At 35.0% G+C, this 16,600-nt stretch overlaps 1 protein-coding gene across 1 annotated transcript; it reads left to right on the top strand.

Moving 5' to 3' along the window:
* Nucleotides 1–10,034: 10,034 nt before the first annotated feature.
* On the top strand, nt 10,035–11,289 carry LOC126700353 (glutathione transferase GST 23-like). Its single transcript, XM_050398455.1, has 2 exons — nt 10,035–10,372; nt 10,712–11,289. The coding sequence occupies exons 1-2, from the start codon at nt 10,058–10,060 to the stop codon at nt 11,069–11,071; spliced, it is 675 nt and encodes a 224-aa protein (XP_050254412.1). The 5' UTR covers nt 10,035–10,057; the 3' UTR covers nt 11,072–11,289.
* The last annotated feature ends 5,311 nt before the right edge of the window (nt 11,290–16,600 follow it).

The following is a 16,600-nucleotide window of genomic DNA, read 5'->3' as shown; positions in this document are numbered from 1 at the left end:
CACCTCTTACACACACATTTACTACCCTTGTCATGCATTGATCTATACCTTGTTTCTTCATCCTAGCATGTCATGTTTACTTTATACTTTGTAGCATTTTATTTTGTCTTAGGTTTGAGCTTCATTTTTTCATTCATCTCACACCCCTCATGCATCATTATCATTGTTTGTACCTTAATCTCTTGCCCTCGTTTCTCCTTAACCCTTCGTCTATTCGTGACAAAAAGGGAGAGAGTATACTCTAAAGAGTATGCTAGAGAGTTTTGTCATTTCTATATAACTCTTGTGCACATCATTAGAGGGAGAAATTCTATCTCATGCACATTCATAAGGGGAGAGATTACCATAGGGGAGATGCATATACCAAGAGGAAGAAGACTTTGATTATAAGAAAACTTTGTTTTGTTTGTTTTTTCTTTATGTACCTTTATTTTGTAGCTTAGTACTTTTAGTTAATGTTTTGCATTTTCTTTAGTACATCACTCTTGTGCCCTTGTTGGATTTTGTATCCTTGATGCAATTTAAACCTAATGCTTCTTGCTTTAGTGTTCTTACATCGGTTGAGTGTTGGACATGCATACATCCTTATGCTATTGTGCTTTAGTGAATGCATGTTCGAATGATCATTTTTTTTGCCATGTGATCATTGTAGTCATTTCTTTATGACTGTTTTGGTGTATGATCAAGTTGCTTATATGTTTCATATTATATTTACTTGTTACATTATACTTGTCTTTTTATTACTTACTTTATCTTGAGAGTCTAATGTGTTTTGTGCAAGTATTTCAGATTACAGGTATATATGTTCCAGGTGCATCACAACTTCTAGATTTAGGTGTGAGTGAGTTTTGCCATTGTTCCTAAACTCACGTTTAAGTCTAGAGTCTGTTTTAGGGTGTTTTGTTACGGAATAGCTAAAGGGAGAGATTGTAAAGTTGAATTTAATCAACCATGTGTTGGCTTTATTCCGTGCCAAATTTGCTTGTAATTCAGCATGTAGAAACTTTGTATTTAAGTGGGAATAATGTAAGGGTTGTGTGTGAGAGAGTGTGAAGAAACTCAAGATGTGTGCATTCAAAGGAGTCTCGCGACTAGATCATGCGATTGGCAAGTCGCCAAAGTGGCACACATGTGAAGCATGCAGGGAGTTGAAGGGTCACGACAACTAGAGCATTACAAGACAAAAAGTATAGACTGACTTGGAAGTTATCTCACGACTCAAACTCATGACTCATTCCAATCGCGAGGCCAGGTCGCCAAAATGCCTTGTTAGGATGAAAACTGATTTTTCACATTTCTCACATACCCTACTGTAAATACCCTTATTCCCACGAAATGTAAGTGTGGCTATTCAGAAAGAAAAACCCTAAGAGAGGTTTCTACAACACACCCACCTCATTAGAGAGAGAGCTACTCATTCTTAGATAGAAATCTTTGTAGTCTCTTCTCATTCTCTCTCCCATTGTTGTACCCATTGAGAGAAGATTTGTACCTAAATACTACCTACACCCATTTAGAGTGTTGAGTGTTTTTGGAGTTTTGGGAAGTATTGGAAGATGCCAAGTATGGCGGATGCAATATGGAACTTATTGCGGAATCCAGTAAGCTAGAGAAGAGAAGGTTCGGCGTAACCCTGTTGGAGTAAGAAGCTTGGAGGGTTTAGGTGCATCAGGTAGATTAAGCTTGGAGGGTCTATTACTATTCATGTATCCCAACTGATTTTCTAATGGATCATTTACCGCTTGAAGGACGGCGGAGAGGTTTTTCACCGAGTTATTCGGTTTCCTCTTCGATAACACATCGCTGTGTTATTTTTGTGTTTGTATCTCTCTTCCCTTACTCTTTAGCTTTTAATTACTGCTATGTTAGTGATTAATTTTGATTTAGAGTGTTTTACCAATTTGGGTTCAGCTTATATTCATCTTTCATATATTGTTTGTGTATAAGCTTGTGTTGATAATTTTGATATTGGGGGTCTAAACGTTCATTGGTGTTTTATACGCTAATTGAACTTTCATATTTGTATCAGTTCAAAGCAGGTAAAGATATAAATGTATACAAATTCTTTGAATTTTATTCCTACATTTTCCATGACTTTTTAAATCCATCCATATCAATTCAAAACATGTAAAGTTATAAATGTATACAAATTCTTTGAATTTTACTAATACATTGAAATAAATGCGTTTGTCATTACTTAATAGTTTGACATAAATGCTAAATTTAGATGAGTTGGAAGGCTAAATGAAAAGGATATCAAACAATGTGCCACTTGGTAGAACCTTATGTTTTCCCACATGTAGTCTTTGCTTTTATATATACTAGTTGAAGGCTCGTGCGTTGCATGGTTTTATGTTAAAATTTGTCAAACATATATAATTATTATAACCAAATAAGTAATTATTATAACAAAAGGAATAAATTACATTGGTATAACAACCATCAAATATAAAATGATAGCAGCTTAATACAAAATTATCTAAAATAATAGCACCTTAATACAAAATTATCTTCTAACATACCAATTGTGCTATAATATCATTTGTAGTTACATGTACCAAACTATTTGCATATGAATTTTATGTCTAATGATTCTACAATAAGTGATTTGCATTATTGTTAACAATAATATTAATGATTAAAATATTTAGACAAAGTAACATAAAATTGGCAACTTTTTAAAGATAGAACTATTGGAGGAATAAAACCTTTGTTCTAATTAAAAAAAAAAAATTGCAAAGTTCTACATCTAGATTACAAACCTTTCTTAGGATGCTTGAAATCTTTTTTGACAAACCTAAAAACAAAATTCTAGAAGAAAATTAAACAGAGTTAAAAAAACAAAGTACCATATAGATTGCAAAATTTTATGTAAATTTAATAGTCTATGATTGGAATTTACTACGACAACTTACATATATATTGCACAACAAAATAATTAAATTGGATCAAACCTTTACAATATTACGTATTGTATCGATTAAATACATTTTATGTATTTGTTGCCTTTTGTTTAGGCTAATTTCCTTATGTTTTTCTTTTTTTGAGGGGGTAATTTCCTTATGTTTGATCTAAGACTTAGATACATTTCCTTAGATAATGTGTCTTAGGTTCTCTAATTAAATTCAATCACATAATTGTATGGAACAATATGATACAAACAAAGTTATCTTTCCTAAAGAACATTAAATTCAATGCATCTATGTGTTTGAATTTTTTTTTTTTGTTTTTTTTTTGAGAAAAAACACTATAATTTAATTGTAGTTCAACAAATTTTATGAAGTATGGCTCTAGTGAAATAGATAATTCAACTGTTAGATTTGACAATAGTCACTTAGTCTACCTTAGCATCTTTAGACACTGCTGAATCCTTTTCAACACTCTTCTATTCCGGAAATCTTCCAGCACTTCTTTCTTCTCCACTTGCAACAGATTTAACAAAGAAACATTTTAGTCTCTTATGTGTGATAGGAACACGAATTCATTGATGTATAATTGTGACAACTCCAAATATTGGGATTTTAAAAAGAAATAGAGGTGATTCAACTTACTTTATGATAACAATGAATTAGAGATAAGAATGAATTAGAGTCTTGATTAATCTAATATTAATCTATAGTTTTCTATTTCATTTTTTTTTAGAGATACACTTACTTTAAGATAACAATGAATTAGAGTCCTGATTAATCTAATATTAATTTTTTTAGAGATACAATCTTACATGAAGCAGTTTTTATTTTACGCTTACTATAAAATATTTTTTTGATTAATTATTTCTTTATTTTTATTTTTAAAGAGATAAATTACTTAATGATAAAAATGAATTAGAGTCCTAGTAGTATACTATTTATTTTTAGTTCTTTAAAAATCTAAAAATTTAATAAAATTTCTGTAATTTGGTGAAGCCACATGGCGTAACCACGTCGTTTAAGCCCAACTTTTATTATGCAAACATAATAACATATTAATAAGATGCACAACAATTGCCAAGAGTATAATATATTTAAAAAATAATATTATTGTTAATAAAAAAAAAATTGCAATGCAGCCTCATTGGTCTGTGCAAGTTATGGTTCCATGGAGGCACTAACCTGATTCAAGCCCTTTAGCGGCAATTAAAAATTAAAAACATATTATAATATATAATTAAAAAAACATAGTTAACCAACTAAGAGTCACCGCAAAACTAAAAAATTAATTTCAATTAGACATGAAAGCTCAATTTCTTATATAATTTCTTAACAATCAAACTAACATTATAAAAAAAAAAAATCAATTAACAATCCATAACAATTCTCTAAATTGGATTAAACTTAAGGAAATCAATTTAAACAAATACACAAAATATATTCAATTTGATGGAAAAAAAAAAATAGAGTAAACAAATATGTACTTGTAATGTTGTAGGTAGAAGAATAGAATAATAGAGATTGTAGGTAGAAGAAAAGAATAATAGCACAAAAGAATTGTATAATAGGTATTAATTATGAAATATTTGATATATATATATATATATATATATATATATACACCTACACTCCACGTTGAAAAATTTTATATGAACAAAAAGTCTAAAGCTAATTAAACCACAATGTGATATGCAAATTGTTGGGCCACGTGAAGTATATACACAAATCAACGTGTCCATTAATAGTTGGCCTTAGTCACACTTTTCATTGTAGGTCGGTCTTTTTTTGTTTTTTTTGTTAAGGCTGTGTTTGGTTCAATGTAAAATATTTTCCGGAAAATAAATATTTTCCAAAAATGCTATTTTCAGGAAAGAAAAATATTTTCAAGTGTTTGGTTGCATTATGAAAATTACTTTGGAAAATATTTTCAGGTGTTCGGTTTCATTCTGAAAATGCTTATTTTCTACAAGTTTTTCACATTTTCTCAGCTCCCAAACAAATTTTATAATAGAAAATTTCAATATATAAACTTAAAAAAACAAAACTCAAAACAAAAAACCATTCATCAAACACTGTATCCTCGATCAAATTGAGAGAGGGAGGAAGAAAGAGTGAGTGATTGAGGAAAAAAGAGAGGCAAATCGAGAAAAAGATAGAGGCAATCGGTCATGGGTGGGTCGATCTAGAGGCGGCGGCGGTGACGACGAGATCAAGAGAAAAAATGACGAGATCGGTCATGGGTGGTGGCGACGAGATCGTGAGTAGACGATCTGACCCAAATCGTGGTTGCATGCACGACGGCGGGGCTGTGGGTTGAGGACGATGATCTAGGCTTTACCGGTGTGTCGAGAACAAGCTCGGTCTTTGGTGGGTCGAGGACGAGATCGGTTTTGGGTGGATCGGGCTTGGGTGGAGATGATCGGGCTTGGGTGGCGGCGCCGATGGGTGTGATCTCGCTGGTGCTGGGATGCGATCTCGCCGGTGTTTCAGGTGGCGCGATCTCGCCAGTGCTAGGTGCGACGAGACCGTGCTTCTGTTGCGATCTCCTTGCTATTTCTCTCTTTCTCTCTCTTCTATTTTCTTGGGGCGGAATTCATTTAAAGGTAAATACAAACGGAAATGGTTTTACAGGGTCAGAAGGCATATTTTATGATTAACAGAAATGATTTTCCGTTTGACCCAATTTTCCTTGCGCACCCAAACACCCGCATTTACGGAAAAACATTTCCGAAAGTGATTTGAAGCCAAAACAAACCCAGCCTAAATCAGTCTTTTTTTCCAGAAAAGTGCCATACCATCTCTACATACGCGTCAGATTAAGTCACATTTAAGTGAAAGACAAATTCCTTTAATTGTTATGATTTTTTTTTTATCTACTTAAAAATACAGCTAGTGTAATTTAACTTTAATCAAATTAAGATTTTTACCCACTTAAAAATTATAGCTGAAGAAAAATTCTATCCACTTAGAAATTATGGTTCAAGAAAACTTACTCTTATATATATATATATATTTAAAAAAAAAAAAAAATCTAAAAATCTAAATTTTTATTTTTTTTGCAATTTGGTGTTGCCACTTGGCGCAATCATGGCGTCTAAACCCAACTTTTATTATATATAACTAGCATTATGCCCGTGCGATGCACGATTTAATCAAAATTTATAGGTAAATAATTTTTTGTATTAATTTACTTAAAATAAATGAATATTTTACTTTTAAATTACATAATGAATGCATGTTGTGTGAAATTAAGGTATTATAATATGCATATATATATATATATATATAATTGAATGGAAGATGGTAGAGGTACCTAAAATATATATGTATATATATATATATATATATATAATGATTTTCAATAATACATTGAACTTTAAGGCTCAATTAATCACATATATTTAAATGGAAAAATCTTGAATTTAATAATTAAAAACTATCCGAAACAATAATTGAAATAATGTTTAAGTGAAACCTCAATTCAATAATTAAGAACAATATAAATTATTAAACATTTAAAAATTCAAAGTGTAGAGAGACTCACATGAGAACTTAATTTTTGTCCTTAAAAGCATTGAAGAAGGCACTGAAACTCCAGTGAGTTTCACCCTACCAAGTTTAAGTCTTGTGCGTTGCATGCTACATGTGTGTATAAATGCATGAAAATGATCTAAATTTAATATTTATTGTAGAAAAGAGGTGGTGTAGTTTTACCCATGTCTAGTTAATTCTTATTATAATTCCTTTGTGTAGCGTGTGAATATGCATGAAAATTGATTTGAATTTAACATATATTGTAGAAAAGAGATAGTGTAGTCTTACCTCTATCTAGTTAATTCTTATTATAATTCCTTCGTGTAGCGTGTGAATATGCATGAAAAATGATATGAATTTAACATATATTGTAGAAAAGAGGTGGTGTAGTCTTATCCCTGTCAAGAAAAATTATTTTTTTATTAATTTACTTAAAATAAATAATAAAAATAAATGAATATTTTACTTTTTAGTTACATAATGAATGCATGTTGTGTGAAATTAAGGTATTATAATATGCATATATATATATATATATATATATATATAATTGAATGGAAAATGGTACATGTACCTAATATATATATATATATATATATATATATATATATATAAAATGATTTTCAATAATACATTGAACTTTAAGGCTCAATTAATCACATATATTTAAATGGAAAACTTTTGAATTTAATAATTAAAAACTATTCGAAACAATAATTGAAATAATGTTTAAGTGAAACCTCAATTCAATAATTAAGAACAATCTAAATTATTAAACATTTAAAAATTTGAAGTAGAGAGAGACTCACATGAGAATTTAATTTTTGTCCTTGAAAGCATGGAAGAAGGCACTGAAACTTGAGTGAGTTTCACCCTACCAAGTTTAAGTCTTGTGCGTTGCATGCTACATGTGTGTGTATATGCATGAAAAATGATCTAAATTTAATATTTATTGTAGAAAAGAGGTGGTGTAGTCTTACCCCTGTCTAGTTAATTCTTATTATAATTCCTTTGTGTAGCGTGTGAATATGCATGAAAAATTATCTGAATTTAACATATATTGTAGAAAAGAGGTGGTGTAGTCTTGCCTCTATCTAACTAATTCTTATTATAATTCCTTTATGTAGCTTGTGAATATGCATGAAAAATGATCTGAATTTAACATATATTATAGAAAAGAGGTGGTGTAGTCTTATCCTTGTCTAGAAAAACTCTTTTTTTATATTAATTTACTTAAAATAAATAATAAAAATAAATGAATATTTTACTTTTAAGTTATATAATGAATGCATGTTGTGTGAAACTAAGGTATCATAATATGCACATATATATATATATATATATATATAAAATTGAATGGAAGATGGTAGAGATACCTAAAATATATATATATATATATATATATAATGATTTTCAATAATACATTGAACTTTAAGGCTCAATTAATCACACACACACACACATATATATATATATATATATATATTTAAATGGAAAACCCTTGAATTTAATAATTAAAAACTATTTGAAACAATAATTGAAATAATGTTTAAGTGAAACCTCAATTCAATAATTAAGAACAATCTAAATTATTAAACATTTAAAAATTTGAAGTAGAGAGAGACTCACATGAGAATTTAATTTTTGTCCTTGAAAGCATGGAAGAAGGCACTGAAACTCAAGTGAGTTTCACCATACCAAGTTTAAGTTTAAACTTAAAGTCTTGTGCATTGCATGCTACATGTGTGTGTATATGCATGAAAAATGATCTAAATTTAATATTTATTGTAGAAAAGAGGTGGTATAATCTTACCCCTGTGGCCGTGTCTAGTTAATTCTTATTTTAATTCCTTTGTGTAGCGTGTAAATATGCATGAAAAATGATATGAATTTAACATATATTGTAGAAAAGAGGTGGTGTAGTATTACCTCTATTTAGCTAATTCTTATTATAATTCCTTCGTGTAGCGTGTGAATATGCATGAAAAATGATTTGAATTTAACATATATTGTAGAAAAGAGGTGGTGTAGTCTTATCCCTGTCTAGCTAATTCTTGTTATAGTCCATTTGTTATGCAAGGAGGTAGAAAACCCCTCGTATATATATATATATATATATATATATATATATATATATATATAAAAGTTAGCGTTAATATATAATAGCTAAGATATTAATCTTTGGAAATGGTATCTCATATGGATTAGTATTTCAATTGTGGGTTTTGGTAGTTAGAAGTTAGCGCATAGTAGTTTATAATTAGAAAATTACTTTGCAATTTTTTTAAACCAACCCCTTAAAAAATTTTTAGAAGAGTTTAAGAAATTAACACAAATTATAAATGTGTGGGGATTTTCCCACACACAGTACCAAGTATGGGGTTTGGAATTTTTGGGGTGTTTTGACTCTGTGACACCCTAGTCCCACATCGGCAAGAGAAGCGCCCCACGCATGCCTTATAAGCTCTTGGAGCAAGGCATGGTGTACCACTCAGCCACACAGTGGTACACCATGCCTTGCTCCAAGGGCTTATAAGGCATGCGTGGGGCGTTTCTCTTGCCGATGTGGGACTAGGTTGTTATAGGGTCAAAGCACCCAAAAAATCCCAAATCCCATACTTGGTACTGAGAGCAAAAACGGACAATCAGCGTGTGCGGGAAAATCCCCACACAATAAATTAAGACAATAAAGAATAAACCTGTTTGTTTTCTCTATCACTTTGAGAGCGTATTTTTTATTTATTACATGTAGTAATATAATTTAAATAAAAAAAAGGATTAGATGAAGAGTTTGAATTGTAATCAAATTAAAGTTTGTTATCAACTTATAAATTATAATAATAAAAGGATTAGATGAAGAGTTTGGATTGTAATCAAATTAAGATTTTTATCAATTTAGAAATTATAGGAGAAGAAGATAAGTACAAAAAAAAACTATATTAATTTTTTTTTAAATTCTAAAAAAAATTCTGCAATTTAGTGCAACCACTTGGTTCAACTACAGCTTCTATGCTCAACTTTTATTATATTGATTTAAATAAAAAAAAGGATTAGATGAAGACTTTGAATTGTAATCAAATTAAAATTTGTTATCAACTTATAAATTATAATAATAAAAGGATTAGATGAAGAGTTTGGATTGTAGTCAATTTAAGATTTTTATCAATTTAGAAATTATAGGAGAAGAAGATAAGTACAAAAAAAAAATATTAATTTTTTTTAAATTTTTTAAAAAATTTTGCAATTTAGTGTAGCCACTTGGCGCAACTACAGCTTCTATGCCCAACTTTTATTATATTGATTGATTGATAATTTCTCTCTTTTTCTTTGGTCATCATCCATGGTGGGATTGGTTTTCCCTCTGCCTTCTTTTTTTTTTTTTTTTTTTTTTTTTTTTTTTTTTTTTTTTTTTTTTCTTTTCTTTTGACATGTGCTAAAAAAAAAAAAAAAAAAAAAAAAAGTCCATCAAGGCGGCTAAATTATTCTAGACGTCAATATTTATTTAAAAAGCTAGTCAAAGTTTATTTTTAGACTTTCAGTAAAATTTATTTCTAGACATTCGGAGAGGTACATCTATAAATTGCCATGAGATGCCTGCTTTGTAGAAATTAAGAATGGCTGAAGACTCTCTGAAGTTGCTAGGCAACTGGGTAAGTCCTTATTCCCTTAAGGTAAAGTGGGCTTTGAAACTGAAAGGGATCCAGTACCAGTATGTGGAAGAGGATCTCCAAAACAAAAGTCCCATGCTCTTGCAGTACAACCCTGTTTATAAAAAAATTCCAGTCCTTGTCCATGATGATAAACCCTTGGCAGAGTCACTCATAATTCTTGAATATATTGATGAGGTGTGGAAGCAGAATCCTCTCCTTCCAATAGATCCATATGAAAGGGCCAAAGCACGGTTCTGGGCCAAATTCGTTGATGATAAGGTAAGAGAAGAAGCCATCTTCTCCATGAGCTTAGTTATATGAACTACTATGCTGGTTACACCAACTATCACAGCCCTGATCATCGGGGATAGCTCTTAAATTATGCTCTTATTCATTAAAAAGAATGCATGCATCCGTTGGATGACTATTGGTAATTCAAATGCTAGATGACTTTTATAGAGATTTTTCTTACAAGACAACAATCTTAAAATAAGCACAAGATTTTCGTGCAGGTTTATGAGTACATGCTAACATGCAATTTCCATCTGAGCTAACTAGCATAGAATAGCAAATTCTTATTCAAACTCTAAAAACATTAATTCAGTCTACTCTTTTCAGTGTGTGCCAGCACTGATGGCTGCATTTAGCAAAAGGGGGGAGGAACAAGAGAGAGCTATCAAAGAAGCTCATGAGAATTTGAAGATTCTTGAAAGTGGTCTTGAGGGGAAGCGCTTTTTTGGGGGTGAAACAATAGGCTTTGTGGATATTGCTGCTGGCTGGATTGGACGCTCGGCTCAAATGGCTGGGGAAATCATAGGCATAAAGCTGATTGATGCAGAGACCATGCCTTTACTCGATTCTTGGTTCCAAGATTTCCTTGGGATCCCACTTATTAAAGAGTGTATGCCACCTCAGGATAAATTGCTAGAGCACATCAAGGAATTACACACAAAAAATTTGACTGCAGCATCGACTTGAAGTCTTTATATCTCCGAGCACGTACTTAAGGCTACCTGCATAAGGCGTATGAATGATTGTTAGTGGGTTATATAAAACAAAAAAGGATATGGACTTAAGCTGATATTCTTGATATGAATATCATGCATGTAAGATTAGCAAAATATGATGAATAAGAATTGCAAAATTACTAGGCAATATTATATATATGCAATATTGGAAGTACATGTTTTCGGCAATTTGGTGTATTTTTGTGCTTTTGTTTTGTGATGTGATGTTGGGGGTGAGGGATTGGATGCATCTTTTTGATTTTTGAGTATGTTCAATTGCATGGCAACATATGTGGCTTGTCCTTCATCATCTAATTTAAGCTTCAATTATTGAGTAGTTCTAGGACTACACACTTTTTCACAATTTTTTGTTATAATTCTGACATGACAGACTGTGAGTGGTTGTCTATTACTTACACCTGAACCTATCATTTTTCTTTCACCACTCACACTTTGCAACATAACAATTATGGCAAAAAAAGTTGTGAGATAAATTGTGATACTAGATTTTGTCTCACTTAGTAAAGCAACATGCAAGATTGGGTATGTTGGGTTCACCCATAGGGAACCTATGAACTCTTAAGAATAAAAGTGGATATTCCAAGAATAGCTGTGATCCATCCTACGTGCGATTCATCCATGGGGATTTGGATAAAATTTATTATTTGTCTATAGTTTTTTAGAGGTATATGTAGTTATGTACATCTTAGGTTCATGTATTTTTTTTTTTTATGCTGTCAATATAGCAATATAGCATAACTATGTGGCTTATTGATCGATGTATTTAAGTTTCACTTGATAATTATTGTAAGGAGGTGGGCTGTGCTAGTGGTGTTGGGCTGCCTCTTGCTGCACTAAGCCCAAGTTTTCTAGATAAGAGAGTTGGGACCGGCCCAGCTTCAGCTTATGTTGGTTCGGTTTGTGCGCAAACTAGGCCAAGTTTGCCAGGGACGCATTCACGGCAGGCGAAACTGTTTCAGACAAATCGTGGCAGGCAGACATAGTAATAATAAAATAAACAGAAAATATCTAGTCACTTAATGGGGAATTGACCAAATAGCCCTTAAAATCAATTACAACAGCAATACCAATTGTTTTCTTTTTTTACGGAAGAGAAAAAGCATAACAGAGGACATCAAATGTTAATACGCATGGGTTAGTCAGAATATTAGGGAAAATCGATCAAAAATCCAATCCGCAGGAGCAGAGCCACAAAGAGAAGAACGTTCCTTCTCAATGCGGTCAATCTCTCTGGAAAGAGTCCTGCCATGGAGGTTAACTACCCTGAGGGAAACGGGTCTGAGTGGTTTTTCTGCGCAGATACTCTCGAGGTTTTCACAGAGGGCCAGATTTCATGAGGGAGAGAAGGGACCAATCTATCGGTGCATGCCCACCGCTCTAATTCTCACTATTCCTTTCTTTCTTCTCACTCGTTTTCTTTGCTATCTCTTTTAAGTTTTCTATTTCTTAGTCACAGTTTCCGTTGTTCCTCTTCCCTTTTCTGTTCAAAGTAAGCCCCTCCTTTTATAGTGCTTGCCGTGACCAGATTTTACTATTTTAGCTCTTAACTCCCTTTATCTAGTATGGGTGTACTGGCCGACTGTCACTGTTTCGTCTGTGTGTTGCCCTCCCATCGCCAGGCAAGGAAGAGTATTTTGTTTGCTAGTTTGCTGTGGCACCCTTTCCTGCTACGGTCTGGGTTATTTCTCTCTCCCTATCCCTCATGGCATGCACCTAATAGTTCCAACTTAGCTTGCCTCTTTTGGGTAGTAAGCCATCCCAGCAGGACACCTCCCCGAAAGAGCTTGAGCCGGAACCTTCAGAATAGATTTTTCTCCTCTCCCTACCACCAAACCATGCCCTCTGAATCTCTGACCCCCCGACCCCACCATGCACTGTATTGGCTGGGTATAGGCTGGTGGTGCCTGGGCCTTACGCGTGCCTTCGTTCCATATGTGTCCAAAACTTGCCTGCTACCTGTTTATCTGCCGTGGCTTGGAGGTTCGCCGTCCATGTTCATTGACCTCTCATGTGGGTTGCTTTTTGTTTTCCAACTCCTTTCTGGAGTTGGGCTTTATTTGATGATGGGCCTTACATTTCTTTGGCCCATTCCTTGGTTTCGCTCATTTCTTGCAATATCGTTCTGTTATTCCTGCTGTAATGATTTAATCCTGCTGGGCCTCTTTTAGGCTAGCCGTTTATTCCTTCTCCCAGTGATTTGGCATGGTCACTGGTTTGCTTTTATTTATGGGCTCCCATGTCCCTTTTGGCTTTCCCTTGGGCATCCTTAGCCCGTTTGCTTTCTTTGGGCTTCCTCAGCCCTTTTGCTAACTTTGCATTCCCATGGGCTTTTTACTAACTTCATTGGGTTTCTCCGTTACAATAACCTTATTCTTATCATTGGGGTTTATGGGCCTGCCATAAATCCCTTACTTTCTTAGTTTGCATTCCTTTGGGCCTGCGGCGGTCCTTTTTTGCTTTTCTACCTCATACACTGCTCATGGGATGCTATTTCTCTCTTTCCGGGCTTCTTCAAGCCCACTTGCCTCTTTAAGACCCATTTGTTTATTTCTTGGGCTTGTAATCTATTATTCCTACCACTTGGGCCTAATGGTTTTGCTATCTGCTTTGTTGCCCTGGTTATTGGGCTTTCTTTCTTTCCACCTGGATTCTCATAAATGGCCCTCAACATTTAGCCCCCTGAACATATGAAACGTTCCTACGGTTCATATGTGAATGAAAAGACATTTCTGTCCTCTCTCTTCTCATCTTTTTCTTCTTTCTTCGCAGGTCTTTTTAAGTCGTGGACCCCTTCTTATATATATATATATAAATTATATATATATATATTTTCTTTCCTGTTGCTAACAGGGTTGTCTCTTCGAATTTCCCAGTTTGGCAATTATTCTCTAAGCATAGCTGCCGTTTCATTAATTTCATCCCATTCTGATGGCTGACTCGTTGCCTTCCTTCGTGCCGTTATTAATGACCCGGGTATTTAAAGAGGAATCCTTCTGCATTTTAAACACAAACTCCTTCCTTTCCAAGAACACATATTCTCCGTCTCTTACTCTTCACTGTCTTTTCCTTTTCAAACACCCATACCCATCTTTTCCGACTAAGTCCTCTTACCATGTCGCTGGTGAAAAGCCAAGGCTCTTCCCGTCGTAAAGGGAAGGCAATCGCTTCTAACTCTCTCGCCGTTCCTGACGTAGGCGAGGAGACGGAACACTCCGAGTTGGAGCAGTTCGCTGGGGAAGAGACATAGCACGACCCCAACAGTGAATGCGCCCCTTTGATCGATCCGTGGTATGAAGTCCATCCTCACTTTCCGAAAGTTCCTGGTGACTATGCCCCGCCACCGGGTCACGTATGGCTTGCCTTTGTCCGGCGAAACCCCGGCGTCTCTTGGGCTCTGTTAGCGTCTTCAATCCCTGATCTAGCCATTCACCAAGGTATCTCGCTCCCCATACCTATTCATTTCGAATTTGGGTCTGGCACTGCCTTGGGTTGGAGAGGATGGGTCGACAGTGAGTTATCTGATGCGGGCTTCATGGGGTTGTTGCAACAAGCCGGTGTCTTGAAAGCTATTGTCTCATCTCACTGCTTGTCGAACTTTCGGGACCTTTACAACCTCCGACATTTGGTCCAACGGTGGTGTACCGCCACTCACACCTTCTTTTTCTCGTGCGGTGAACTCACCGTTACCCTCGAAGATGTGGCCAATCAGTTACTTCTGCCTATTCTTGGTGATGCCGATCTTGCCACTCTAGAGTTTTCTTCGGAAGAAGAGGCTATTGAGGCCGAACTAAGGAAAAGGATGGCTGGAAACGCCAAGTTGTCATATTGGGTTAGTTCTTCTTCTAAGTTTTCTGAAGCTGCTCGCCGCGCAGCTTTTGTTGGGTTTTGGCTTTGTAAATTTGTTTTTGGGTTCCACCCCCACTATGCCATAAAGCCTTTGTACTTTCATTTAGCCATCAAAATCTCTACTGGGGTGAGCCTGCCGCTGGCCCCCATGTTCTTGGGGCATCTGTATGTCTAATTAGATATTCTGCGTAGTGATGAGAGTCAAGCTAGGTCCTGCCATATAGTGACCTCTTCCGTCCACTATACCATACTGCAGCAGTTATTATTTGAGCGTTGTGCTCAATACTTGGCAAAGTGTAGACCTACTCGTTTTGCCAGAGATAAGTACCAAACATGTCCGAGGATAATTACTGACTTTTACGGTAGGTTTGAGTCTGATTTTCCGCTGGTCTGGCTTGAAGCCCATTGGTTATTCTGTTGTTGAGTCTTTTGATGAGGGCATCGGTTTTTCTTGGAGGGCCTATAGAAACTTGGGTGCAAATTACACATGTATAGATTCTGCCATGGGTTCGTTTGTTGACACCATTGGGACAACTACCCCCTTGGCTAATTTTGATGAAACGGGGATTACTTATCTGGCAGCCACTAATGCCGAATGGCTGCCTTACCTAACCGACGAAGGCATTAGGTTCGTTCACTATCCTGCTAACTGGGTAAGAAAGCAGTTTGGGTTAGATCAGGATATCCCCGATGACATTTCTTTTCTTATAGAATCTCCTACCTCGGTTCGCCCTTTTCTGCGGCATACTACCTTTGAATTTTGGAGGCAGCGCTTCAGTGCCGTTACAGTTCCCGGTTCACTAAGGGGGGGCCTCTGTACTCCTCCCATGCACGGTTATTGGCAAGCAGTGATGACTATATTCGTGGATGAGCTAGTGGGTAGCCGTGACTTCTCTTTTATTCCCTCTGATGGGCTTGGTATGGTCATCTTGGTTAACCCTCACTTGCTTCTTCCTTCCAAATTTGTTTTGGCGTATGCTACGAGATAGAACCGGTCAGCCATCTTTGAGTGGGACGCAGAGAAAAAGGGATGGTACTGGCATGCTAGCGATTATCCTCCCGGTTGGGAGAAAAAGGTCAAAGTAATAAACATCTCTGTACCGAGTAAGAAAGCTTCTGCCAAGCTTAAATCTGTCGGCAAATCCAAGCCTGCCACCCTATTACCACCTACAGGTGCTTCCTTGGCTAGCAGAACCCGAGGTAGCAAAAGGAAGACAACCCCTCATCCTGTGTTTGCTGCTGAGCGGAGGGTAAGTTATCTCTCCTTTTTTTTGAAAGAAAATACCTTTTAACTTTCTTGCGGCTAACTTTGCTAATTTCCTATTCCTCCTTTCTTTTAGTCTAAGCATAAGGAGGACTCGTCAGTTACCCGCCCTATTCTGCTTGATGAACCAAAATCTGAGGTACGTCTCTTTTCTTCACTTCTCTTTTTTCTTTTTCGCACGTGTTCCCTCTGCTATGTTTCTTTTGTTTTGCTTCTCATTGTTAATAACTCCTTTGGCCTTCACATCAGTATTTGTATTCACCTTCTTCCCCCCCTTTTTTTAGGAGGAGTCTGAACCTCTATCCAAATATCGCCTTACTGCCGAGGAGATTTCCGCCTCCATGGGTGTACCCATGGAAGGCTTTTTCA

Source organism: Quercus robur, chromosome 9 (genome assembly GCF_932294415.1).
Source record: "Quercus robur chromosome 9, dhQueRobu3.1, whole genome shotgun sequence".
Classification (NCBI taxonomy): domain Eukaryota; kingdom Viridiplantae; phylum Streptophyta; class Magnoliopsida; order Fagales; family Fagaceae; genus Quercus; species Quercus robur.
Note: the sequence above shows the minus strand (reverse complement) of the source record. Positions and strands in the feature narration are given on the sequence as shown.